The following is a 27,483-nucleotide window of genomic DNA, read 5'->3' on the forward strand; positions in this document are numbered from 1 at the left end:
CCTTAGCAAGACTCAGTCTCAAAATGAAAAATACAGCCAGGCGCAGCGGCTCACACCTGTAATCCCAGGGGCTCAGGAGACCAAGGCAGAAGGATCCAGCATTGAAAGTCGGCCTCAGCAACTTTCAGAGTCCTTAAGCAATTTAGTGAGACCCTGTCTCAAGTAGAACATAAAAAGGGCTGGGGTGGGGCTGGGTTGTGGCTCAGTGGCAGAGCGCTTGCCTGGCATGTGTGAGGCACTGGGCTCGATTCTGAGCTCCACATACAAATAAATGAATAAAATAAGGACCCATCAACATCTAAAAAATATAAGTAAGGGCTGGGGATGTGGCTCAGCGGTTCTGTGCCTCTAACACACACACACACACACACTGCTGGGGATGTGGCTCAATAGCAGAGCACTTGCCAGGCCCTGGATCCATCCCCAGTACTACAAAAAAAAAAAAAATTAATCAATTAAATAAAATAAGAAATGAGGCTCTCTGGCTCCCAGATTCTAGGAGCTGAGCAGGGAGGAAACTGGGGCTCTGGACGTCCGACCCGCCCTCATGGGGCCTGGGACCCTCCATCACGCTCCTGGGATGGTGTGGGGTGAGGGTCAGCCACTTTTTAAACACGACCAGAAGGGCCGGGTGCCCCGAGTCCCGACTCCTCTGCAGACTGAGTGTCTCTAGGACCCGTGTGTCCCCCGCCCGCGCTTCCTCCGCCCGCGCTTCCTCCGCCTCCTCTCCAGCCCACCGTATCATAGAAGCCCCGTCCACCTCTCAGGTCACCAGGTCACATGCCATGGGTGAAGGGCAGATCCCGGATTTGCCCCCAGGCTGTTGCTGCCCAGGTGGGGCACCTGGAGTGACCTGACCCTCGGGCCTGGAAACGGGGCAGGCGGGAGTCATGGGGAGTCATGGTCTGGATTCCCAGAATCCCAGGGCCGGACGGCTGGAGGGCGGTCCAGGCGCTGGGCAAACAGATCAAAGGTGAGGGGAGAGGCTGCAGAGCCAGCCAGCTGAGCCACCATGCGGTGGGTGGGAGCCCCCAGGCTGCTGCGCTGGCCCCCGAGCCCCGGCCCTGCCTGCAGGGTGCTGATCCTCCTGGGCCTGCTGGGTGGCCCAGCGGCCATGCCCTCGGGCCCCAAGTGGCCCGAGCCTGTGTTCGGGCGCCTGACCTCCCCTGGCTTCCCCAGGGAGTATGGGAACCACGAGGAGCGGCGCTGGGCCCTGCGGGTGCCCCCGGGCTTCCGCCTGCGCCTCTACTTCACCCACTTCCACCTGGAGCCCTCCTACCTCTGCGAGTATGACTTCGTCAAGGTGCAGCTGCGCGCAGACCAGGCGTCTCCTGTGGGCAGGGCCACCTGCAAGGACCGGCCAGGGCTGGGGGCACCCCTGGGGCGGGTTCTGGCCTTGGCCAGGAGGGAGGCAGGCCGGGGTCTCCCCTCCCCTCCCTGAGACCCCGATCCCACAGCTGAGCTCGGGGACCAAGGTGCTGGCCACGCTGTGCGGACAGGAGAGCACGGACACCGAGCAGGCGCCCGGCAACGACACCTTCCACTCCCCAGGCTCCAGCCTGGACGTCACCTTCCGCTCCGACTACTCCAACGAGAAGCCCTTCACGGGTTTCGAGGCCTTCTACGCCGCCGAGGGTGAGCCGAGAGGGGCTCCTGGACAGCCGCCTGGGCTGCGGGCAGCTGGGCCAGGTCAACCCTGCCCTGCCTGCAGACTCCCCGGCTCCCCTGGGGCCGGATCCTCGTCAACCCGGCAGGACGGTGGAGTCCCGGCCGGGCGGACATCATCCACGATTCACATGTCAATCATACAGACTGAGCCCATCGCCGCTGGCGATCAGGCTCGCAGGGCCCCTCCGCAGATGGGAAAATGGAGGCCTCCCACCAGCATACTGGCTTCAGTCGACACTAGATTTCAGCTTCAGGCCCTGCAGGGACCAGCCGGGTGACCCCTGGCCGGCAACTTGACTGCTCTGTGTTCAGGAGGCCTGCCACTGGGTTGGTGGCTGTGTTGCCCTCCCTAGCTGGGCAGACCTGGGCAGCACAGCTGCCCTCACTGGTTGTCCCCTCCCTAGCTGGGCAAACCTGGGCAGCACAGCTGCCCTCACTGGTTGTCCCCTCCCTAGCTGGGCAGACCTGGGCAGCACAGCTGGCCCTCACTGGTTGTCCCCTCCCTAGCTGGGCAGACCTGGGCAGCACAGCTGGCCCTCACTGGTTGTCCCCTCCCTAGCTGGGCAGACCTGGGCAGCACAGCTGCCCTCACTGGTGGCCACTCACTTCTCCCCACTGTGACTGTGAGGTGCTTGGCCAGCACACAGCCTCCCCTCAGGTCAGCAGCCAGGTTCGCTGGTCCCCCGAGGCCCAGGCCAGGCGCGAGCCTTCCACTTCCGTCCCTCCTGAGCGCCTGCCTGGCCCCTCCCCCAGACATCGATGAGTGCCGAGAGCCCCCAGGGGAGGAGCCCACCTGTGACCACCACTGCCACAACCACCTGGGGGGCTTCTACTGCTCCTGCCGCGCGGGCTACGTCCTCCACCCGGACAAACGCACCTGCTCAGGTGAGCCGGGGCCGCTGGGCCGTCCACCCGGCCCCGGGACCGCCAGTCCTCAACGCCATCACAAGGGATCTGAGGGCACCCCAGACCCCCTCCCTCTGTCCATCCACAACGGCTCCTCCCTGGACTCTGCCCCTCGCTGGGCCCTTGGCCCAGTGTCCCTCCCTCTCCAGCTCATCAGCATGTGCTGCGTCCTCACTGTGCTCTGGGTCCCCACTGGGCTCCGAGAGTCCCTGGCACAGCCACCGTCCCCTTGGGAAGCTGTCCCCAGCTCCCAGGCCAGGGGCATGGGGGACTTAAGCCTTGCTCTTCTGGGGTCCCCTCCCTCCACCAACCTCAGCGTGGTGGCAGGACATGCTCAAAGTCACCTGTTCCCGGCCCCTTGATCTCCACAGCCCAGACCCTGGCTCTCCTGTCCCCCTGCCAAGCACTGGCCGGTGCCAGGGAGCCGGCTCTGACCGCCTCCCCACTCTTCCTGACCCTCTGATCTTTTCCAGAGCAGAGCCTCTGACCCTCCTTGGCTCCGCCTGCCCAGCCCAGTGGGTCAGAAGCCGGAGCAGCCCAAGGGCCACCGCTCTGGGCTGGTGCTGCCCACAGCCCGGCTCACCCCACAAGGCCTGATAATAAACCTGCTCTACCGCCGCTCCGTGTGTCTCTGGGGTGAAGGGTCAGGGAGGTCAGAGGGTGGTGTGTGGCCTGGCCCTCTTCCCTCGGTCTCTGACCTCTCACGGCCGGGTGAGGCCCAGCTGGCAGGAGCCCTTCCAGGGCCCTGGGCTCCTTTGTCAGAAGCGCTTCCTGCTGCCCCCACTTGGGAGATGGGACAGGGAGGCCCAGAGAGGGGCCGGGGCTTGCCTGAGCTCGCCGGGGCCTGAGCGCCCTCCTCCCCGCTGCATCCCCAGAGCTCAGCGCCAGCGTCCTGGGACCTGCTCCTGTCCCAGGGCAGCTCAGGGCCTGCTCTGCTCTGAGGGAGCCTGTCCTGGAGCCGAGACCCAGGGAGGTGCTCCCAGAGGGCAGCTGTCCCCCACGTGCAGGGGCCATTCCTCGGCTCCACACGGCACAGCCACACGGAAGCAGGGAGCGAGCGTCGACACCCCCACCTCCCACAAGCCTCCGCCCCAACGCCAGCACCCCTCCCCTGCACCCAGGAGCGGGCTGGGGGCAGCACCCCCGCTGGCCGTGCAGCCCGGCCTGGGCCTGGGCCTGGGCCGCAGGAGTGTCCTCAGGAAGGAGGGCGGACTCGGCGACACCGTCAGCTTCCACCTCCCTGAACAGCCAGCACTACCGCGCAGACCTGGGGGGCAGGGAGAGGCGACCGGGCTGCTCTTGCAGGTGGGGTGGGAGCCACCTGGGGGTGCACTTGGAGTCCTGGGAGGAGCACCGGGAATTCCAAGAAGCAGGAAGCCTCTGTTTCCGCTTTCTGGATCCCTAGGGAACCAGGAGAGGCTCCCTGCCGCCCCTGCTGGGCCTGCTTCCCCCTGCTGGCGGAAACTCTCTCCCCCACGCCCCTCACCACCAGCTTCGAGACCCTGGCTGGGTGGGGTGGGGGTCCCTAGCCAACTTCTGTCCCCAGTGCGGACACAGCCAAGGCCACCAGGCAAGGACCCTCTCCTAACTGTCCCTTCAGCCTGCGGGTGGCATGGTTTCCTCCAGCGCCTCGGGCTGCAGTGTGCGGGCCTGGCGGCACTCGGACACAGGTGTCCCGTCACACCCCTGTCCTCCTGACTTGCTCCCCAGAGGCAGCTCACCCTCCTGTCTCACAAGAGGGCGGACAGGTGGGCGCAGCCTCCCCACCCTTCTCTCCCCTCTTCCCAGCCCTCTGCTCGGGCCAGGTCTTCACCAAACGGTCTGGGGAGCTGAGCAGCCCGGAGCACCCGCGGCCCTACCCCAAACGCTCCACCTGCACCTACAGCATCCGCCTGGAGGAGGGCTTCAGCATCACCCTGGACTTTGTGGGGTCCTTCGATGTAGAGATGCACCCCGAAGCCCCGTGCCCCTACGACTCCCTCACGGTATGGTCCCTGAGCCCCCATGCGCGCCTGGATCTTCCCTGGGCACAGGGCGGCTCCCAAGTCCCTCTGCATGGAGGTCCATGCCCGCTGGCTCCAGAGGGAGGGAGGGACAGCTGCCTGCCCGGGGCAGGGCTGCCCATCAGCTTTCCCTGAGCTGCTGAGGGCCGGTGCCCCTCGCCCAGGCGGGACCCCGGGCAGCAGGTCCTGGGACTGCAAGCTTCTCCTTTTTCAGATTCAAACCGGCCGGGAGGAATATGGCCCTTTCTGTGGGAAGACGTTGCCCCACAGAATCGAAACAAAGAGCAACACGGTGACCATCATCTTTGTCACTGACGAGTCTGGGGACCACACAGGCTGGAAGATCCACTACAGCAGCACAGGTGCGTGGCCGACAGGAGGCCCTGGGCTCCACCCCAGCACCAGGGAACACGAGGCCAGCCGGTCTCGCCACCAGGAAGGACGCTCGCGGCTTGTCTCCTCTGAAGCCTCAGTGGCTCTGGGGGACGGAACTCTGCCAGGCCAGGCCTGGGGAGGGAAGCCAGGTTTGAGTGGGGTGCTCCGTGAAGCAATGGTGCTTGAGAGCGAGACGCCACGGTCCCTTCCTCTGTCCCTCCACGCGCCTGTGCACCCGTCTACCTACCCACCCACCCACCCATTCACTCACCCACCTACCCACGGGCCCCCTCACCCACACCCCCTTCCTGTCGATGAAACCAGAAGCCACAGCCCCACAGCCTCTGTCCCCGGTCCAGTGTGGGAACAGGAGCATAACCAGACCCCAGAGCCAAGGTCGGGGCACAGTGAGAATCAAGAGGAGGGGCCTGGCCCACACAGGGCTGGTGCAGGGAAGGCGCCCTGGAGCAGGAAACCCCCGGGGGCTGCGGCAGGGGCTGAGGGGAGAGGACGTGCCAGGACAGGCCCGGGACGCCCCGCTCAGTGTGTGGAGCGTGAGGGGTGAGGGGCCGTGTGAGCTGAGGGCCGAGGAGGGTTTGGGCTAGAACTACAGCTCGGGATCAGCAGGACCCGAGACCTCCATCTCCACGGCCGCCCCTGACCTTGACTCTGTCCTCTGGGCCCCTCCAGAACATCCAGCATTTTTTATTTTTTTGTACTGGGGACTGAACCCAGGGGCACATTACCACGGAGCTACATCCCCAGTCTTTTTCTTTCTATCCATCGCACGGTGCTGTGGATTCGAACTCCGGTCCTTCCGCATTCTAGGCATATCCCCAGGCTTTTTTAAAAAAATTTTTTATTTTTTATTCTGAGACAACTCACTAAGTTGCTTAGGGCTTTGCTAAGTTGCTAAGGCTGGCCTCAAACTTGTGATCCTCCTGCTTCAGCCTCCCAAACCACTGGGATTATAGGCATGTGCTAGTGCTAGCACCTCTTCCTTAGGACAGACCCTCAAAGCTAGAAGCCCTGGGCTCCCATGGGACCCCCAAGGTCATCCCTGGAGATTGGTTCCCTGGGCAAGGCTTTGGGCTTGCTTGGAACTGAGAGCCACCCCAGGACACTGGCTGGGTAAGGTGGACCCAGTTTCTCCAGCAGCTTAACAGGGCGCTGGAGGGTGGCACCTCAGAGAGCAGTGGGGCTATGGGCCGTGGCCTGAGGCCTTGGGTGAGAGCAAGCAGGAGCTTGGGCGGTTGGAGGTCGGTCTCCCCGGGGCTGGAGCACGGTGGCGGGTGCTCAGCAGGGAGGCTGAGGCTCCCGAGTCCTCTGGATCTTTAGTCTCCGGCCGCTGTGCACAATGGCCTCTTACGGGGTGTCATGAGGGTTCACTGTAACTTGCTCTTTCCAAGCAGTCTTCCGACACTGCCCCGGGCTTCACCCCCAGTCCCAGGAGCTGTGACTTACTCTCACAGGCTCCCGCTTCCTTTAAGAGTTACTCTGTTTCAAGTCATGCTCCTGGCGCTGAGCAGAACTCTGTCTCGGCAGCAGCACCGTCTTTCTGCACACCCGCCCTTCTTAGGGGCCAAGTCCCCAGCAGCCACTGCACGTGACTGTTTATTTTATTTTATATTTTGGTGGTACCAGGGATTGAACTAGGGTTTACCAGTGAGCTACATCCCCGCCCTTTTAATTTTTTAATTTTGAACTAAGTTGCCAAGGCTGGCTCGAACCTGTGGTCCTCCTGCCTCAGCCTCCTGGATGCCGAGATGACAGGCGTGCACCACCGTGCCCAGCAAAGCAACAGATCTTAATTTGTGCAGGCCACTGAGTTTAATCTTGCCTTTGAGGCTCTCTTTATATAATAAGCGTTTGCTTTGTCCATCAAGAACTTCAAAGTCAGACTTGGCCACTACTGACCACATCAAACCCACAAGCTCGGTTTCCTCTGCACAGCACAGCCATGTCCTGATCCGATGGCACCACCTAATGGTCACATTTCACCTGTGCAAACCAAGTACATCCTCAAAGACAGCATCTCAGTCTTCTGTGAGACCGGCTATGAGCTTCTGCAAGTGAGTTACTCCAAAACCACAATCCTGGTGACACGCACACACATGGGCGTGAGCTGATGCGTGAAAAGAAAATGGGGAGAGCGCAGGAGTGGGTGGGCAGCTTCCTTGTGCTTCAACGGGGAAAAACAGAGGTTCATGCAGACAGCGGGATGGCTACGGAGATTTTATTCTTGGGAATCCTGCCTTCTTTAAAAGTATTTATTTTTGCATTCCTTTTGGGGGAGGGATGGAACCCGGGCCTCCCACAGGCTACCTGGGAGAGCTGCAGAGTAGAAGGGGGACTTCGGATTGCTCGCTGAGGCAGCTCTTTAGAAAGTGGCTGTACCAACAGAAAGAGGCGCTCACCAGCCTGGCTGGCGAGCTCTGCAGGAACACCTTGTGCGAAATTAATGTCCTCCCTTTGGTCAGGATGACCTTCCCATGAAACAACTTCTGGGCCCACAAAAAAATTAGCCGGTGCTGGGAAAGAGTGTGTTCTGCAAAGTTATAAATAGCGATCACTGTTAAGGGAGAGGGAGTATAATTTTAAAAAATGCTTAGCGTGTTGCTTTAGGGGCACAGGTAAGAGATTACCACATCCTCTTTATGTTCTTCAAAATTGTCACTGGATCCCAGTGGTAAAAAGTAATAACATTGAAATGATAGCTGGCTCTGCAACCCGGTCCTGTGGAGGGTCAAAACCAAAAAACAACCCCACCTTGCAAACTCTTCCCTACGATTCCTTGACTACAAACTGGTTGTTTTGCAAATAAGAACAAAACAAACGTCTTGAGGTTCTCTGAAGCAGAGCGCTTCTGCCAACGCCATCCTCTGGTGCGTGTGCCGGGGGCGGGGGGCGAACTAGGGATTGAACCAGAGGCACTTTGTCACTGAACCATGTTCCCAGCCCTTTTATGTTTTTTGAGACAGCGTCTCGCTAAGTTCCTGAGGCTGGCCTCCAACCTGTGATCTTCCTGCCCCAAGTAGCTGGGATGATAGGCGTGTGCCATCCCCTTTCATTTTAATGTTTGGTTTTGGAAAACTATTTCAGTAAGTCAAACGTTTTCCTTGTAAATCACACTGGTGGGGAAAGCTGATTATATGCAAAGCTCCTGACAATATGCAGCCTTCCTCTGGAGACGTAATGACCTCAGGTCAGAAAGACACACAGATGCAGGGGCTCCATGTCCATCATGCCAGCCCTTCCCAAACTTTGACCACACACTTTATATAAAGGGTGAACTTTGAGGTCCCATGTGTTTTGGGATTACTATGGAAAGCAAAAAGCATCATAAATCACCGCTGTGGTCAACACTTGACCCATGAAATTCCAAGGTGTGTTTAAAGTTGAGATAGGCAACAGGTGACCTACCCCAGCAGAGCTTTGGGCAGCACGTGCCGCCACCTCCCTGGCGTGAAGCACTGAAATAGCAACGCTGTGGGAGGCTCGCTCTCAGTGACTCAACGGTGTGAACAAGGAAATTACTGTCTGAATTTCTCTCTAGGGTGCTTTGCCCCTGAAATCCTTCACTGCAGTCTGTCAGAGAGATGGATCTTGGGACCAACCGATGCCAGAGTGCAGCAGTACGGCCGTGTGGTGACAACTCCCTCACCTGCTGCTACCTTACTGCTTCTGTCGCTTCTCTGCTCCTCCCCACCAACGGTGGTGCCACGTATCAGGGCTTCTATTTCAAACTTGCTTCTCCTTCTCAGTCTGCACTTAGAGGCTCCAACAGCACGAGGTTTCCAGGGACAAGTACAAGTGTGCTCTGTGCACATATTATATGCACACACAGCGACTTTGACACCCACCGCCTCACCCAGGGAGAGCACAATTGCCATTGTTCTGGTGTCTCCAATCACACACGTCCCACCTGTGTGAACAGGCATGTGCTGCCACGTGCTGGTCGGGGCAATGGTGTCCCCGGTACACACATAAGCTCATACACACATACGCACTCACAAACTAGCGTAATGGTGCACATTACCATTTTGTAGACTCAGAATCATGTAAATTACTTGAAGAATCGTAAAAATCACATAGTATTTCTTCAACTGTAAAAGTACATATGTGTAAGTTGAAAAAGAAACCCCAAACTACCACCGAGTTTGGGGGTGGACTGGGGATGTAGCTCAGTGATAGCACACTTGCCAGGTACCCATGAAGCTGAGTTCATCCCCAGCACTAGCCAAAAAAGGAAAAAAGAAAAAGAAATTGGGCGGGGGCTCCATTCCCACTCCTTCACTCCACTCCCTCTGGGCTGGGACACTCCGTGGCCGTGACACTCCCAGCCACAGCAGAGCTTTTACTTTATCCCATCGGTTGCCAGTTTTGCTTTTCACAGGTGTAGTTAACAATCTGCACCTGTTTTGTGTATTTTTACAAAGGTTTTCATAGAACAAATTAATCTTTTTTCTTTTTATAAACTGACATCCCCACCGATGAGAAAACAGTAGAGAGGAGCTGGTACTGAGGAGTGTGGAGTCAGATCTGGGCTTGGACCCTGGTCCTGCCACTTCTGGAGGTGCACAGGTGGCAAAACGCCAGTCCCATTTCCCATCTACAGCTCAGCAGAATGGCCCTGCCAAGAGCTGTGGTGATGTGAAAGAGGAAGGTGGAGAACCTGGCACCGAGTCAGGCCCAGGCTACGCGGCTGCTGGTGCTTCAAGTGCAGTTTTAATATCCACAACAGACTCGCTGGCTGCTCCCGGTGTCCATTGTGGAGAGAACCATGACTTCCAGACCAAAACCACTTCATCACATTCATACTACAACTGGCTAGATCTCACACCTAAGTAATGCCCTAACCACCGTGAATTCTGGTCCACACTCAAGGGATGAAATGATGACACCCAGCAACTGTTCTGCTTGAACTTCAGTTCGTCCAAGATCTGTCTGGAAAGGACCACGAGAAGGCGCTGGGTTCATCCCCTTCCTGTTGAGTCAGGCCTGCTGCTTCCCTCCTCTTGTGCCAGGGGTCGAACCCAGGAGTACTCTACCACTGGGCCATACCCCACAGCGTTTTCGCTTGTTGGACGTGGTCTTGCTCAGTGGCTTAGGCCTTGCCAGTTTGCAACCCTTCTTAGTAGCCAGCCACTGGGATCACAGGCCTGCGCGCTGCCCAGCCAGTCCTTGTGCCATGAGCTAAGGAACTCCCAGTAGCTCTTCTAGGGGAGGCACCCCGCCCCTGCTCCTCATCCTGGCCCAGCCATCTGGTTAGGAACAGGACATGAGCCATGCTTGGAGGTCACAATAAAGCAATTCTTGCCACTTCTAGAGATGAAGTTCCTAACCACCACAAAGGGGGAAATGCATGTGGTCTCATTACTACTGCACATGACCGGCCCACCTTATAAATTGGATGCCAGTGGTCTTCAGACCTTTCCACTTATTTTGGGGTTCTGGAGAAGGAACTTCAGCTTTGCATATGTCAAATAAGTGCCCTGCCACTAAGCCTACTCCCAACCCCCTGCCCCATATTTCCTCACCAGTGGTGGACTGTGGCCCTCCTGAGGACCTGCCCAACGGTCGAGTGGAGCACCTCACAGGTCCTGAAGTGACCACCTACAGAGCTGCCATTCAGTACCACTGCACTGAGACCTTCTATATGATGAAGAGGAACGATGGTAAGCAAGATATGCAAAGTTGGGGTGGCGATATTTAGAACTTAGGCTCTCATGGTCTGGAAATGAACTTTAACCAACATTTTGGGCTAAGGAAGACAAAAGATTAAAAGGCACTTCTCCTACTGCTAAGTGAAATGTTGCAGCTAAAGTGACTTTAATGTCAATTTGCGAGAATCTGAAAACAGATCTTATCTAGTAAATGACTACTACAAACACACAATATATTCCAAATGGTTTAATTTGACAAGTCAAAAACCTTATCATTAAGCACTTGAGATCTTGATACATATTCAAGTTACACATCTAAAAGGTTTCCACTTTGCAAGCAAACATGGTAATGCAGAGACCTCCTATTTATGAAATCATGTAAAATGGTTAGTCAGACACCTCTATCTCCCACGGATGCTCAAGAATCAACATTTTTCAAGGGGGTATTCAAGCAAATGACAACCAACTTATACATGCAGTTAAACATTTTTGCTTTTCCAATGATTTGCAGGTAAATATGTGTGTGAGGCTGATGGATTCTGGACGAGCTCCAAAGGAGAAAAATCACTCCCAGCCTGTGAGCCCGGTAATGGACACATTTACACAAGAGACTCATGACTGGCGGGAAAGAGAGCTGGGCGGGAGACAAGCAGAGCTTAGCTGTGGTAGGCAGAAAGGGAACTTCAGCCCCTGGCTCTCAGACCAAGTTAGTATTTCCAAATAATATGTTCTCATTAGCCCCTTCCCACATAGAGTTTGTGTGGTGCTGACTGCATCAGTCATCTGATTATTTTTGACCTTATAACTAAGCAAGCATAAAAAATTAAATGATTTTAAAAATTATCTTGAACCATTTATACATTTATAAACACGAGTTCTTCTGTTACTTTTCTTCTCTGTGAAAATGCTATTAAAACCCAAAGCTAATAACTTCATTATTTCCCTAAGCAATTGCTTTCGATGACATCTACGTTTTTAAACATTAATGCAATTTGCCTTTTAATAGTGCTTAAAAATTATTTTTACCAGAATTGGCTCTAACAATAATAGTTGAGAATGATTTAAAAAAAAAATCTGAAAGGTAGTAATATATTCATTACCCCTGTTATTTGGCTTAGATTTTTAAAACCTACACTTGGCTGACACACCATTTGTTAAGTTCTAATACAAGCTTACTGCCATAATAGGAAACATATATGCTACATTAATGAGCATAATTAGTCTGCAATAAAAACACAGTAAGATTCAGTGTTTGGAAGAATGAACCAGACCACAAATAATAATTTCTGAACCTGAAGGGTCCTGGCTAGTACTGGGGATGGAACCTGGGGTGCTCTACCACTGAGCTGCATTGCCCTTATTTTTTTGAAACAGGGGCTAAGATGCCCAGGCTAATCTCAAACTTGATCTTCCTGTCTCAGTCTTCTGAGCTGCTGGGATTACAGGCGTGTGCACTGCACACAGCTCCCCAAATCTTATAGACCAAATTCTTTTAGTAAAACATTTTATTTCTGAAATTTTTCACTCACATTTCCTGAGGAACTAAGAAATACCAAAAGTATTTATTAGAACTTTGAACTGTGCAAATTTAGAAAGTCTATACACCTATGTAAGAGAACACCCCTATACGTGGGACCTAATTTTTGGCTGACACTCAACACACACACCACCAAAGTGGTAAAAACTTGGCGGGGGGGAAAGCCCCACTGGATTTCTACAAAGGTTCTCTTCTTTGCTTCTTCCCCAGTGTGTGGACGATCAGCCCGGACTACAAGAGGTCGTATATACGGAGGGCAAAGTGCACAGCCTGGTGATTTTCCCTGGCAAGTTCTGCTACTAGGTCAAACTACAGCAGCAGGTGCACTTTTAAATGACAACTGGATTCTAACAGCTGCTCACGCTGTGTATATGCAAAGAGAAGAGGCATCTTCCCTGGACATTCGAATGGGCGTCCTTAAGAGACTATCACCTCACTACACACAAGCCTGGGCCGAGGCTGTTTTTATACATGAAGGTTACACTCATGATGCCGGTTTCGACAATGATATAGCACTGATTAAATTGAAGAACAAAGTTGTAATCAATAGCAACATCATGCCTATTTGTCTGCCAAGAAAAGAAGCTGAATTTTTGATGAGGACAAATGACACTGGAACTGTATCTGGATGGGGATTAACCCAAAGGGGCTTTCTTGCTAGAAATCTAATGTTTGTTGACTTACCAATTGTTGACCATCAAAAATGTACGGCTGCCTATGAAAAGCAGCGCTATCCAGGGGGAAGGATAACTGACAACATGCTTTGTGCTGGCTTAGAAACCGGAGGCAAGGACAGCTGCAGAGGTGACAGTGGAGGGGCACTAGTATTTCTAGACAACAAGACAGAGACTTGGTTTGTAGGGGGATTAGTGTCTTGGGGTTCCATAAATTGTGGGGAAGCAGGTCAGTATGGGGTGTATACGAAAGTCATTAACTATATTCCCTGGATTGAGAACATAATTAATAATTTTTAATTTGCACGTCTTCAATCAGTAAATGTGTCATTTTTAGAAGTACCCTGTAAAACATCTTAGCGGTAATGTGACATAGCAGTTGTCACTCCACACACACAAAAAACCCCAACAAACTCCAGGTGAGACCATCATGGGTATCAACCCATTTTCCAGTGTAATGCCGCTCACCCTTACTTGTTGATTCAAGGGGACATAAACCATCACCTTCACCACCCCACTATAACTCATTGCTTAAGATGAATTTACTTACTTACAAAGTCCACCTGTTCATACTGGTTGTTTGCATTTCTGCAAATTGCTTGTCCATGTTCTCTGTTTTTCCACTTGTTCTTACTGATCTCAAAGGGTGCTTTATGTATGATACCAGTATTTGTTCAGGGGAGCAACTTTGAAAAACCATTTTTTTTTCCAGGTAGATAAATTGAAACATTGATACTCTAGCTCAGATATTAACTGACTGCCACGTTAAAAACTAACACCACAAAACAGTGAGAACCAATTTTTCATTTATCACACGTTCAGACAAAAGGGACATGAAATGGTACTATTTCACTGTGTCAGAGATGATACAATCTAAAAGCCAAATGGTAATACATGCCAAAAGCCCTAAAAGTATGCATAATCTTTGACATAGTGAATTCCAGTGCTGAGAGTTCAACTTATCTATAAGGATGTTCCTAGCAATTGGAAATAACCTAAATAATGTTCAACTTCAGCATACTGTTTAAACCAAATCTAGTATTTTCCACAAAATGAAATGTACCCGAAACAGGTGGTCATATTATACATAAACATGGAAGGATTTTTCCTTAACTGAACACAAAATACTCAGGCAGATAAGCTAAACAAGAGACAAATTCTACCACAGCTGAGTAGACAACTCTATTGTACAATTGAGAGCTACTCTCCTCTCCCGTGTGCAACAATAAAAACTCTAATTATCACCTGCAACTGAATTACTCTGTAGTTAACTTCCTACTGTTCCTATTATGGAAATATAGGCGCTGATTTAATCTTAAAATTTTCATTTGATTTTAGTTGGCAATTCCTCCCTAAAAAATTTTATTTATATATTTATTTTACGGTACTGGGGGTTGAACCCAGAGCTTCATGTATGCAAGGCAAGTGCTCTGTCCCCGAGTTACATCCCCAGACTACCTCCCTAAAAATTTTAATAGTAAACATTTAAGTTTTGCAGTCTAGTTGGTTAACATTATATGAAAAATTCACTCTGAGTTTTGGCCTAATTTCTCTTATGCATATATAAATGGTATTTCTTGAGAATCACTTTTTAAAGGTAACTTTCCAACATCTTTGTCACATAGGAAAAAGAAATCATGTTTTTCCAGTAAGACTCCAGACACTAAACTGTGGTGACAATAAAAATTTTTATTCAACTGTGGTTCAAAAAAATTTAGAATGAATGCATTTAGATGACCAAATAAGACTTTTAAAAACAAATCTTTGCCAAGTTTAGTACTTCTAAACTTTAATTTTTTTAAGGGTAGAATAACTACCCACTATGTAGTAGCATAAACATGTTATATAAAAGGCTACTCAACATTGAAAGCCTTCTATGATCAGCAACTAGCTTTAACAAGTGTAAATAAGGTATTAAAACCATGCCATCGATAGGTTAACTTACCCCTGGGCTCCTTGAAGGCTTGTCAGTTTAGTCTTTGGAGGTCCCCGAATACCATTTTAAGTGTTACCATGTTACTGCTGCTGAGTAATAGTGCAAGTGCTAAAATGCAAAATTCAGATGGTACAGGGTTTGGAAATCATGCAGATTCAGATGCAGAAAAAAATTAAAACAACTCAAGATCCCTTTACAGAGGAAACTGCATAACAAAACAATGTGGCAATCACAAGTCTAAAGGATGACTTCATTTATAAATGTTTAAAACACTCAACTTGCAAAATGACAAACCTATTTATGGTAATCTAAGTAGGTAAGGGCATTAGGTAAACTACCAACACAAAAACTGTCACATTCTTCCAATTAGAAAACGAGCTCCTTAGTTCTCACAGGATTAGCATTTACATAGAAAGTACAATAAAGAATCAATATATATTATTGCTTTTACATTCTTAACAATGCATTGTGAGAGTCTAATCTGAGTTCTGTAAGCGAGTTTATTCAACATTATTATACTTCCCTCCCTTGGAGGGCAAAGCCCACTTCACTTAACACTTCCACAGACAGACAACCCACCCTACTGGTTCTTAAAGCTATCAGGCTTCTTAATGGATTTCAGGCACAAGGTAATTTGTGGTTTCTTCTATTTTATCCCTATTGCAATTAATTCCACTTTTCAAATCCCAAATAGAAAGGTACTGATAGTCCCTTCTTTTCAATTGATAGGCTTTGCTACAAAGCATTTGAAAATAATGTTGTTTTGCACTCTCCCAAATAAGAATATTTTTAGAAGGCATTATTTCCCAATGGAGATTTTTACAGGCCATGTAAATAGAACATCACCCAAATGCACAGAGGCACTAAGAAAAAGCTGGAGGGTACTGCTTACCATTTTAGGTGCGGTCACCCAGACTTATTAAAAACTAGTTTAAAAAAAAAAGAAAAAGAAAAAGAAAAACTTTTCACTTTGGACAATGCAAGAACAAATAGCAATTAAGTCTGGGTATCAGGTGTCAATGCATGACAGGTGATGAATCCATTTGACTTGAGACAACTTTTCAAATAAGTTTATTTGAAGCAAAATAAACTACTGCCAAGAAACTTTATGAAAGTTCCATCTCAAAAGGGTCAAAAAAGGGGAATTAACTGCTATGAATTCTTTGCATTCAGGGCTGCAAAACAAAGACACATATTATTTAAATCAGTTTTATTTAAGAATTTCCAACATTGACAACTCTTATAAAAAGCATCCAAGCACAGGACACAGAACTGCAGCAAACAGCATTCTTATGGGTAGCTAACAGACATTAGAACTTCCACCCTTCTTTGAGACACCTGAGCTCACTGGTGAACTCTGCTTCCAAGTACTCCTGCAAAGCACACCACAAGCTCAGTCCATGTTCTCAACCCATCAGCTTCAGTTCACGTTACCACACTTACATATCAGTGACAGAGGAGAACACACACCATACAGCATTCACAGCAGTTGACAAAGGGGCAGGGGAAGTACAAGTATCATTTCACTTAACACATTCAACTAACGTGGGTTATCTAAGAACAAAACTCACTTAAAGTCTTCCAACAGATGTGGATGTCCTTTGAATGCAAAAAACATTCGTACATTATTTGCTATCATTGCTCTCTGCACACTCTCTCACCAAAGCCACAGGATTGAGAGACACATCTCGCCAAGTTAAAAAATATCCATTATGCACCACCAAGTCTCTGCACGCGCTCTCTCCTTTCCTCGCTCATACTAGCCTTTCATGCCTCGGCACCACCATCAATCCCACACAAGGTTTCAAAAGTTCAAACAGCCTTCTGGTTCCAAATCACAGCCTTGCGTTCATAGCGTTGATACGACTCCATGAAATAAAGAGTAGCGGATAAAAATGGGACACCCACCGTCAAAGACGCAGCCTGTGCAGCGTGATGACGAATTCTTGAATGAGAAAGCATGTAGACAGAAGTATTCCTATGGCAGAATATTTACAGCACTACTTTCAATGAAGTGCTTCTTCCATAAACATTTGAAATGAGATGAACTGCAGAGATTAAATGAAGGCTTCATATTGTACTTTTGTATATGAGAGGAGACAAGTGTTAAAAAGCAAAACCGAAAGAACCGAACACTGTGACACCATCATCTCCCAAAAGGAGATTTTCCTAAGGAAAAAATTCATATGGTGGGGTTCAAAATAAAAAAGAGAAAAGAATGTAGTTCTAATCAATGGTTTCCACTTTGAACATGCAAAGAATTCACTTAACAAGTTCAGGGATAAAACATTACAGGAGAGACCTTTTGATATCAATTGTAGTGTGTTGGTTTACCAATCAGGCAAACAGCAATTCACTTTCAGCCACTCAGTATTTCAACCCTTTATGTAACAAAACTTATAAAATTCCTTTAGCTCTTCCTCTTTTCTAAAGCAAAATGTCAAAAATACTGCTGAATATACTCCACACTGAACAAACCAATTTTGAAAATTCTTAGTACATATGTATTTTACAATATACTTACCATGAGTTTAGAAAAATTTGAATTCCCACCGTTCTATACTAACCAACCATAACCCACCATCTACATTCCCCAGCCAGAAGATTTAGAATCCATGCTTGAGCCAAAGCCTCCATTGAAACCACTGCCTGACCCTGCATTTGATGCTGATCCCCAGCCAATTGCAGCACCAGAATTAGAACCGCTATAGGAATTATTTCCAGACCCAAAAGCCTGATTTGGCTCTCTCTGCATGTTGCCCTGACTTTGGTTATTACCTGATGGGCCTGACTGGTTCTGCTGACTGGCTAACATGCCCATCATACCCCAACTGCTCTGCAGTGCTGCCTGAGCTGCTGCCATCATTGCTGGATTAATACTGAAAGCACCAAAGTTCATCCCTCCACCCATGTTACTACCCTGATTGTTTCCCAAGCCAGCTCCACCCCCTCTGCTGTTACCAAACCCACCCTGATTCCCAAAGCCACCTGGATTACCACCAAATCTTCCACTTCTTTCTAACTGCCTATTGCTATTGTGCTTAGGTTCAGCATTGGATATATGCACGCTGATTCCTTTAATGATCAAGTCCTCTCCACAAAGAGACTGGGCCACCTATAAGAAATAAAGGATGTAAACAAAGGATATTAAACCACTGACTTATACCCCAAAATAGCAATAAAAACTAGATGTTAAGCATATTTTATCTAAGCTGGAAGAAAAATAAGCAATAAACGCTCATTTCACTGAAACCTTCAACATATCCTTTTAGTTTCAGTAAAGATAAAAGTGATGCTTTTTCAAAAGGCACATAACATTCCTGAAGACCACATGCTGAAAAATACATAAAGGGCATTTTCTAAGTATCTAGGCCTACATAACCCATAGCAGTTAGCTGAATGAAAAAAGTTCCAAGGAAAACCGCCTAATTAGCTGGGAGAAATTATTGAAGAGAAAAATACCTGGTCATCTGCAAATGTAACAAAGGCAAAAGCCCTGAATGGTTTGGGAATGAAGACGTCTACCACTTCTCCGTACTGACAGAAGAACTGCTGCAGCTCATCAGCAGTCATGTCTTCTGTACAACGCCCAACAAATACCTTCCTGCTCCTCAAAGGCTCATCTGGGCTTTGCTGGTAAAATCACAAGGAAGGAAAAACATCAGAAATATTTCATAAGCAGCTTGAAGAGCATCACAGTAGGGATGTCACAAAATCTTCCCGCCTCATACAACAGGTAAATCATTAAAAGGTAGCCATACTAATTACTGCATCAGTACTTCTCTTGTAAGCCTTTAACAAAGAATAAAGTCTTTTTTTCTTCTTCTTCTTCTTTTTTTGTACCAGAATTGAACCCAAGAGTGCTTAACCACCAAGTCATATCCCCAGTCCTTTTTTATTTTTTGAGACGGATCTTGCCAAGTTGTTTAGGGCCTTGCTAAGTTGCTGCAGTTGGTTTCAAACCTGCAATCCTCCTGCCTAAACCTTCTGAGCTGCTGGGACTAATGGTGTACACCACCCCAACCAGCAAGAATAAAATTTTACATTATGAAAGTATACTTGGATTTACGACAATCGATGACTGTCCTGGCAAAGATGCTCTCAATAAGCAATTCTATTTGCTTGCTTAGAACAAGTTAGGCCTTTATAACAGGATTAATATAGTCTGATCGACTTCATGTTTGAACATACACGAAACTTGACAAATAACGAGAGAAAAGGAAGAATAAAATAAAGATTAGGCTGGGTAGGATTTAGCTCAGTGGCAGAGCACTTGCCTAGCCTAGCCTAGCATGCTCAAGACCTTGGGTTTGATTGCCCAACACCACAAAAAATCAAACCAAATAAAAGTTTTAGCTGGAAGAGTAATAGATTAAATAATTCAAAGCAACATAAAATATTCAGCATGCATTAAGGTTCAAAGACTTCAACACAGCAAAAGATCAATTTAAGAACACACCCTGCCACTACCACCACCCCCTCCTCCTCTTTTTTTTTGGGGGGTGGTGGTGGTGCTAAGACTGAACCCAGGACATCCTGCGTGTATGGTAAGCACATGCTCCATCCCTAGCTCCACCAAGACCTTTTCCAAGTATACTTAAATGTTTTAGTGTCTTTTTTTTTTTTTTTGGGGGGGGGGGGTGCGGTACTGGGGATTAAACTCAGGGGCACTCAACCACTGAGACACATCCCCAGCCCTATTTTCTATTTTATTTAGAGACAGGGTCTCACTGAGTTGCTTATTAGCACCTCACTTTTTCTGAGGCTGGCTTTGAATTTCGATCCTCCTGCCTCAGCCTCCTGAGGATTACAGGCATGTGCCACCACACCTGGCCTATTTTAGTGTCTTCTAAGGAAGTTGGTCAGCAAAATTCCCAAAGTGTAGAGGGGGGAAAAAGAGTGAAGTACCTTAGAATTGGGGAGTTTACAGTCACACCATCGTCCATCTATCATATGTCGCTGTGACATTACTTTCACCTGGGTTTCATATTCCGTAAAACGAACAAAGCCAAATCCTTTTGAATGACCAGTTTTTATATCTTTCTTGACCTAGAAAAGACAATTGATATTTATTTTACTAACACAATACTCACATCCTCAAATCAGAGTTCCCTGACAGAAAATTTGAATGGTGTCAATCAAATGAGAGATAATTAAAACCTAAATCAAGTTAATCTTCAGGTAAAACTCACACAGAATTTAACAGACTGTTTTAGAATGAGTGCAAATATAAACTAGATTTGGTTACAAATCTTAACTAATTAAATGGGAAAAGTAGAATATTTCTTATCATTATATAAAGAACAAACCAAATGTCATCTACTTCCCTTAAGTCTTCACCAACAGAAATTTTCAGTTTGATTTAGCTTGATTTTTATAATATTAAAGGCAATATACATGCATAAAGCCAAATTTCTTTTTCAGCATGCCTATGCATATACACTTTCTAACAAACATTAAAATTTTGTCTATCAAAAATGAAGGGACAGTGCCACGAAAGTACAGTGTGTACTCATTCACTGGTAAAGAAAACTGCTAAATGAAGTAAACTTTTACCTGCACCATAAGAACTTCTCCGAAGGTACTGAAATACTCTTTGAGGTCCTGTTCGGTTGTTTTCCATGGGAGACCTAGTACTATCAAGTCAGATGTTTTCTGGACCGCTCTCTTCACTTTCACTGCTGATGAAGCATCTGTCTCATCCATTTTCCTTTTGTTATCTAAACAAAATGAGCAGAAGCCCTTTAGAAAACTTCATTTAGCTCTCCTTTAAAAACAGACTACTGGGCTAGGGTTGTAGCTCAGTGGTAGAGTGCTTGCCTAGCATATGGGAGACCCACCACATAAAAAAATAGAGATACTGGGTCCATCTTCAGCTAAAAATATTTAAAACAAACAAACACAAAAAATCCCACACTACCTCCTGTGTCTAGAAATAAGAGGCTCAAAGAATATTCTAAGAACAAGACACTGAAAAGATGGCAAGGAGTGATGTCAGCTCTCACAGATAATGAAGCCACATTCAGGAATTCCCAACTCTGGTTTTGTACTATCTCAAGACCGTAATCAATGTTTTCCCTCTCAAACGGTACAATAAAACAAAAAATAATTCAACTTCATTTTGGCTTTGTGGCTACTTAATTACTTAATTACTGAAATGTCTATTATATATTTAAAGGTCAGATACCAAAAAATTAGTAACTTTAACCTCAACATGTGAATTTAAGGACAATTTTAATTTTTGTCTTTTCCAAACTCTCAACAATACACATTAATTTCACAATAAGAAAACTAGAGGTTATTATCAAAAGCCTAACCTAACCTCACGTTATGAGGAAGGGGAGAACTAAGTGACTTTTGGGGGCAGTGGTAGGGAACAAACTCAGAGCCTCACACATGCTAGGCAAATGTTCTAACACTGAGTCACATCCCCAGTTCTTTTTATTTATTTTGAGACAGGGTCTTGCCAAGTTACTTAGAGCCTCGTTAAGTTGTTGAGGTTGGCCTTGAACTTGTTGTCCTCTACCTCAGCCTCCCCAGTAGGTAGGATTACAAGCATGTACCACCTTGCCTGGCTTTAAATAAATTTGAATACATATTAAATCTATAGTCATTGGTTCAACAAACAGCCTCCTGAGTCGAGTTGTTGCCCTGGCTTGAAACAGATGTGTGTCCCGCTTTGCTTGTTCTTGCAGTCTTCCTTCGGTTTCCGCCCTGTTGTGCGCCTGCAGTGGCGCCTGCAGTATGGCCCACAAGCAGATCTACTACTCAGACAAGTACTTTGACAAGCATTATGAGTACCGGCATGCCATGTTACCCGGAGAACTTTCCAAACAAGTACCCAAAACTCATCTAATGTCTGAAGAAGAATGGAGACTTGGTGTCCAACAGAGTCTAGGCTGGGTTCATTACATGATTCATGAGCCAGAACCGCATATTCTTCTCTTTAGACAACCTCTTCCAAAAGAGCAACAAAAATGAAGTATATCTGGGATCATCAATTAAATCTTTTGCAAATTTAATGTATATGTGTATATAAGGTGAATACTTGAAAAATGTACAAATCATTCATCCATACCTGTGCATGAGCTGTATGCTTCACAGCAACAGAGCTCAATTAAATGCAACTGCAAGTAGGTTATTATAAGGTGTTTAAGATAAAATTTCTTCTAGTCAGTTTTTCTCTTAATATAAGTGCCTATTTGACATTACTTGTTACTTTTGTTAAAGTTTGTATGTTGCATTAAAAAAAAAAAAAAAAGAGCCTCCTCAAAAAACTTAGTTTGTACCATAAAACTTTTTTTTAGACATAAGTCAACATCTTGCATATTGTTACAACATTGTGATTTTTTGTGCATCTGTGTGGTACCAGAGATTAAACCCAGGGGCATTCTATCAATGACCTACATTCTCAGTCTTTTTTATTTTGAGACAGAGTTTGGCTAAGTTGCCAACGCTGGACTGGAACTTGTAATCCTCCTGCCTCAGCCTCCAGAGCAGATGGACTACTGGGGTGCACCAAGACACTCAGTCTGCAATATTAAGTTAAAAATAAAACTAACACACAGATCTATCAACTAGCATAAGTTCATACTAAGCGTTTCTGGTATAATTCTTAATCCTCATGGTTCCTTTTCTTAGATTTATAATGTGAGTGATAACCCAAGAATAAGACCAGAACCTCAAAATTATAATCGGGACTGCACTAATTCAAGATCTGGACGATTACAATTGATGTTCATTTAAGGGGAAAAAAAGTAAGTCAGATTAGATAAATGAATGGATGACCACAGGACAATAATCAAACCAAAATACTGGTGCACTTCAGGAGAATCTATTTACAAGATTGGTAACAGTGCAAGACATCATTATTAATTCCTAAGTATGGCATTAACCTGGCAATGCTTGTTCAGATAATTGATTAAATACACAGTTTTCTCTCTCTCTCTTTTTTTTTTTTTCCGGTGTTGGGGAGTGAACCCAGGGCCTTGTGCTTGCAAGGCAAGCACTCTCTTTTTTTTTTTTTTTTTTTTTTTTTCCTGGTGCTGGGGATTGAACCCAGGGCCTTGTGCTTGCGAGGCAGGCACTCTACCAACTGAGCTATATCCCCAGCCCAAGGCAAGCACTCCCATGGTTTTCTCTTGAAAAAATGTTCTGTAATTCCAAATTTGCACTAATTTAGACTTGTGGTCTTCCAAATTGATCCAATAATAAAGTGTGAGGAAATACTTGGGTTATAAGAGACATTCTGCCATGAAAAGAAGCCATGCTCTACCACTAGGAATAAGATACAAACCCAACTAAGCATCAGCAATATTGCAAAACCAAAAAGTAACACACCTTTGGGATAGTTGACAACATATACCAGGTTTCCCCAACCAGCATCAGGGGCATGCAGAATTCCTTCTACCAGACGAACACCTCTCATACATTGAGTCACTGGATTCCTGTAGCGCAGCCCACATGCCCCTGGAAACTGGGCTGTAACTGTGGACAGCAGCACTGTCCCATCATCTTCTGATGGTATTTCAATGGGTTCATCATTCTCGTCCTCTGTTACCCGAATATATTCAGACATCTTTTCTTACTTCTCTTAAAGGGAAAAAGAGAGATGAATGACCAACAGTCCCATCAAAGTAATTGTCTCTTTATAGTTAGCTGATTAACATCACCCCGTTGTTCTGACTTCCAGAAAAATTCTTGCCGTTTTAATTTTCACACATATTGATTATCCCTGAAAACTGCGAGGAAGGCGAGGATGTTGATTTCCTATTAAATTTTGATGCCTCCCTTGATAGTTCATTCAACACCTATTTACTAAGCGCTTAGCACTCGGCGGGTGCTGAAACTGTAACAGAGTCCCCACGTGGCATCCAGGTTACAAAGGCGGGAGTAAGTGAGAGAAAGACAGTAAACAAGTAGCTACTTTATTACAGCGGTGAAAGAAGTAACTTAAGAACGAACTTTAACTTGGTCGAGGCATGTGCGTGTATGGATCTTAAGAAAGCGGGGCACGAGCCGAGCCCTGAGGCCGGACGGGGTGGCAGGGAGCCAGGAGACGCGCACAGGGGGACAGTCCCACTCTGTTCCTCATTTGGGGCGGGTCTCCAAACTTGAGCCGCAAGGACAGCGGCGACAGGTCCTCGGTGAAGTGGGCCGCCGCCTCCCAGAAGCCAGTGCGTGCAGGCCGAGGGAGGAGTTCGCGGCGCGGCGCGGCCCCGGCGGGGACGCAGGGGCACAAGGCCCGAGCGGGCACCGACCGTCCGCGGCGCGAGGTGCCGCAGGCACAAGCGGGGGCCGGGCCCCGGGGCCAGGCCGAGCCTCCGCCTGCGGCTGCTCGGCGCCGCGGGCCCGGCGTCCCCGCTCCGGCGCCCGCGGCCGCCCGCGCCAGGCCCTAACGACGCTGCCGCGCGAGCCCGCCCGGGCAGGGCGAGGTAGGCCTGGCTCCGCGGCTCCCCTACTGGGCCGCCGAGTCCGCCTCAGGTCGCCCCCACTACGGAAGGCGAGACACCCGGGGCGTCCTCGGTGAGAAGCCGCGACTCACCCGCTAGGCCGCTGCTAGGAAGCGCGACAGGGAAACTGAAGCAGCGAGGGATCCGAGAGCAGCCCAGCTACCTCTACGTTCCCACAAAATGGCGCTAGGGCCGCCTCCTCCCCCCGCCGGCCGTCGTCCTCTCCCACCGGCTCCCGATCGAGAGGGGGAGGGCGACGCGCCGAGACGCCCCGACCTCCTCCTCAGCTGGTTGGGTTCCCTGCTTGGAGTCGGAGCATGAGGAGAGGTTTTAAAGGCTACAATAAGACCAGCACCTGGGCACGAAAAGTTAAAGATTGAAAAAATAAGGACGCGCAGACTTTTAACTCCCCCTACGTAACGTAGCAGATGGTTTCGCCCGGCCAACCGCCGGCCCCGGAAGTGCGCGAGGCCAGTGGGAGCCAGGAAGGGCGGGGCGGCGCGGGGCCAGGCGGGGACGGGGCGGGGCGCGGGTTTCCGACTTGGCAGACTTTGGGCGGAGGCGGAGGCCAGGTTCCCGCCTCCTAAAGCCTGTCAGGTGCGTCCTCTCCTCTCTCCGCTAGCCATCGTCCAAATGTAAACAATAACTTTGTTCCAAATAATAGCAATCACAGTGCTACTCTGTGCCAGGTACTCTGAGCGCTCACGTATTTAATTGCCCAACTGTCTTGTGAGGTGGACACTATTAATACTGTCCACCTGCAGGTGAAGGAAACTGAGGCACAGAGGTTAAGTATCTTCCGTAAAGTTACCCAGGGAATGAGTGGCAGTCCTGGAATTTGAATCCTTAGGCACAAAAAACTAGTAAGTTCCCGTCCAGCCTCTAATATTAACAATGCTGTATTTGATCTATTTAAAAAGACACCTTTTGTTTCTCATATCTGAAGTCAGCATGTGATTTCAATTCCAACTGATGAAGGCCAGAGTTTAAGGGGTAACAATCCCTCCTTCCCCCCGGGGAAGGAACCCAGGATCCTGAAGAACAAAAAGCACCTGATCTACCACTAAGCTACACCCCCAACCCCACAGGCAACATTTTAAGTTTCTTGGTTTATACATGTGTCAAATTCAAGGACAAAGGTTTATACAGACTAGGAACCTTACATTTATGAATTAACTCATTACATACTGACAGCAACCTTGTAAGATAGGACAGAGATTAAGTCACTCCCTGCCACCCAGCTCTCATGAGTACTAAAAAGTGCAGCCCAGGCAGTCTGCCTTCTGTGTCTTATGGTCTCCTAGGGTTTGAATAGTAAGTCTTGCAAATCTATCTCTGATATCTGATGATATTATTACCCATATTAACTGGACTGCCTGAGCTGATTTGGATGAATGAGGGAGGAAAGACCAGAGGTAGACTTAATGAGTGACCTTTACCCACTTCTGGGGGTAGCCCTGCACACAGGAGGAGGCTGGACAGATGGCCCTTGCTGGATACTAACCTTGCAAAGCACTGGGTAAAGCACAGGGGACTGTATCGTCTCCATCAACCCAGCCACTTTGAGGCAGAGTCAGTTTTATTGTCCCATTTTGCAGAAGAAGAAACTGAGAGTGGGCATTTAGTGTAAGCAGTGCTGTGGAGTTCTAGATGACAGCTACCAGTGAACAAGGCCCGCTGAGTGCAGATGTGAAGGGAGATTACACAGGAAGAGAGCCCCAAAGCCTGTCCTTTCTCCCCAGAGGATCCCAGGTAAGTTGGAAAGACCAGCAAGCACGGTCTCGAAGAAGGCAAATGACTCAACCAGGAAGAGAATGAGACCAGAGGGAAGCTGGACCACAGAGCCTCCCACTCCTGTCTGAGTTCTTCTGTGGTTTCAGCTTGAAGCCACAGCACTGATTGTCAAAAGGGATTTGAAATGTAGTGTTTCACAACTTCTCCTAATTTGCTTGTTTGTTTCTACCCCTTACACATTAAGCATGCAGATTATTAGGGAGCCAAAAGTATCTATTCATCCCCACCTCCTCTCTTCTGAGCCTTTTTTGAAGGAATCTGAAAGGGTTTACTGAACTTTTATACCTGATCAGCACTCTGCAAGAGGTACATAACAGAAATGACAGCCAGTCTTTGCCTGGATATAATCCATGTGGGGGTGGGAACAGGTAGGGAGCCCAAGAGACAATAATTGGGAAACACTACCAGGAGGCGTAAAACCCAGTATCTACTGAGGGCTGAGGGGTTCCCCAGTAGCTCCCTGGGGAGCTGGTTTCCAGCCTGGGGATAAGGAATCTTGATTGGAAAGAAGGCACTGGAAAGAGACCCGCAAGCCTGGGTACAGGCCCCTATGTGCAGGTCAGTCAGTGGACATGCCTTCACATCTTCCAGCACCTCCCCAGATTCTCCAGCTCTGTCAGTTCCACAAAGCAAACAGGAGGGAGCTCCATGTGCATTCCTAAAATCTAAAAGAAATGCCAAGGTAATAAGTCATCCAAATAAAGATAACAAGCCGGTGTGTTGGTGCACACATGTACTCCCAGCTCCTTAGGAGGCTGAGGGAGAAGGGTGACAGGGAAAGGCCAGTCTGGTCAACACGAGGAGACCCTGCTCTAAATAAATGATTAATTAAAAAACTCATCTTCAAATATCTTTTAAAAAAATGAATAAAGGTAACTTTTTTAAGATATAATTTATTTAAAAATCCCTTGTGTTCTCAGGTCCTGCCCAAATTAAGAAGCTACCCCTCCATTTGGTCTAGGTCTAATGTTCTTCTAAAATTTATTTACCCTGAAATAATTTAAAATATAGAGCTGCAAAAACAGTTCAAAGAAGTCCTGTGTATCCTTCATTCAGATTCACCAACTGATTATATTTGATCTTGTTTGCTTTCTGTCTCATTTTATCTCTGGACGTATAAGATTCTCTATATATTTACTTATCCATGGGAGGGTTAGTGGCAGATCTCATTCTTTTTTACCCTTAAAAACTTCAACTTGGGGCTGGGGAGATAGCTCAGTTGGTAGAGTGTTTGTTTGTTCAAATCCCTGCTATATCCCCAGCACAATGCTATCATTTCTTCTGCATTTTTTTATAAGGGATAGGCCCCAGGGGCCCTTAACCACTGAGTCACATCCCCAGCCTCTTTTTTTTTTTTTTAACTTTTAGTTGTTGATGGACCCTTATTTTATTTGTTTGTATGTGGTGCTGAGAATTGAATCCAGTGCCTCATACATGCTAGGCAAGCATTTTACCACTGAGCTACAACCCCA

General features: G+C 48.0%; 3 protein-coding genes and 1 long non-coding RNA gene across 11 annotated transcripts in view; 2 read left to right on the forward strand and 2 right to left on the reverse strand.

Annotated features, from left to right (window-relative positions):
- LOC124991990 (uncharacterized) overlaps positions 1-2,646 on the reverse strand; it is a 16,691-nt gene extending 14,045 nt beyond the window's left edge. Inside the window, exon 1 of one of the 2 annotated variants that reach the window (XR_007110010.1) lies at positions 2,546-2,646. This is a non-coding gene — a long non-coding RNA (uncharacterized LOC124991990). The remainder of the gene's footprint in view (positions 1-2,545) is intronic. The other variant, XR_007110013.1, reaches the window with a different exon arrangement.
- Positions 978-13,139, forward strand: Masp2 (MBL associated serine protease 2). 3 transcript variants are annotated; one of them, XM_047562882.1, is made up of 10 exons: positions 978-1,303; positions 1,458-1,635; positions 2,422-2,553; positions 4,363-4,559; positions 4,792-4,939; positions 6,906-7,024; positions 8,509-8,587; positions 10,496-10,630; positions 11,130-11,204; positions 12,366-13,139. In XM_047562882.1, the coding sequence occupies exons 1-10, from the start codon at positions 1,013-1,015 to the stop codon at positions 13,127-13,129; spliced, it is 2,118 nt and encodes a 705-aa protein (XP_047418838.1). In that variant the 5' UTR covers positions 978-1,012; the 3' UTR covers positions 13,130-13,139. The 3 variants fall into 3 exon arrangements, with proteins under 3 accessions (XP_047418838.1, XP_047418849.1, XP_047418858.1); XM_047562893.1 differs by lacking the exon at positions 12,366-13,139 and having other exon boundaries at positions 11,130-11,251; XM_047562902.1 differs by lacking the exons at positions 4,363-4,559; positions 4,792-4,939; positions 6,906-7,024; ... (2 more) ...; positions 11,130-11,204; positions 12,366-13,139 and adding an exon at positions 3,048-3,192.
- Tardbp (TAR DNA binding protein) lies at positions 10,857-24,466 on the reverse strand. Of its 5 annotated transcripts, none has more exons than XM_047562939.1 (8): positions 24,310-24,466; positions 23,106-23,357; positions 20,322-20,485; positions 19,674-19,814; positions 18,228-18,398; positions 17,754-17,880; positions 15,658-15,691; positions 10,857-14,873 (listed from the first exon to the last, which is right to left on the reverse strand). In XM_047562939.1, exons 2-7 carry the CDS (start codon positions 23,341-23,343, stop codon positions 15,672-15,674), a joined length of 861 nt encoding a protein of 286 aa, XP_047418895.1. In that variant the 5' UTR covers positions 23,344-23,357; positions 24,310-24,466; the 3' UTR covers positions 10,857-14,873; positions 15,658-15,671. The 5 variants fall into 5 exon arrangements, 4 of the variants coding, with proteins under 4 accessions (XP_047418895.1, XP_047418890.1, XP_047418879.1 ...); XR_007109998.1 differs by lacking the exons at positions 10,857-14,873; positions 15,658-15,691 and adding exons at positions 15,819-15,940; positions 16,674-16,813; XM_047562934.1 differs by lacking the exons at positions 10,857-14,873; positions 15,658-15,691 and adding an exon at positions 15,819-16,813 and having other exon boundaries at positions 17,763-17,880.
- LOC124991982 (cyclin-dependent kinases regulatory subunit 2-like) lies at positions 21,510-21,746 on the forward strand. Its single transcript, XM_047562964.1, has one exon. The coding sequence runs from the start codon at positions 21,510-21,512 to the stop codon at positions 21,744-21,746; it is 237 nt and encodes a 78-aa protein (XP_047418920.1).
- Positions 24,467-27,483: the final 3,017 nt, after the last annotated feature.

The sequence above is a fragment of the Sciurus carolinensis genome, chromosome 1 (assembly GCF_902686445.1).
Source record: "Sciurus carolinensis chromosome 1, mSciCar1.2, whole genome shotgun sequence".
NCBI lineage: Eukaryota > Metazoa > Chordata > Mammalia > Rodentia > Sciuridae > Sciurus > Sciurus carolinensis.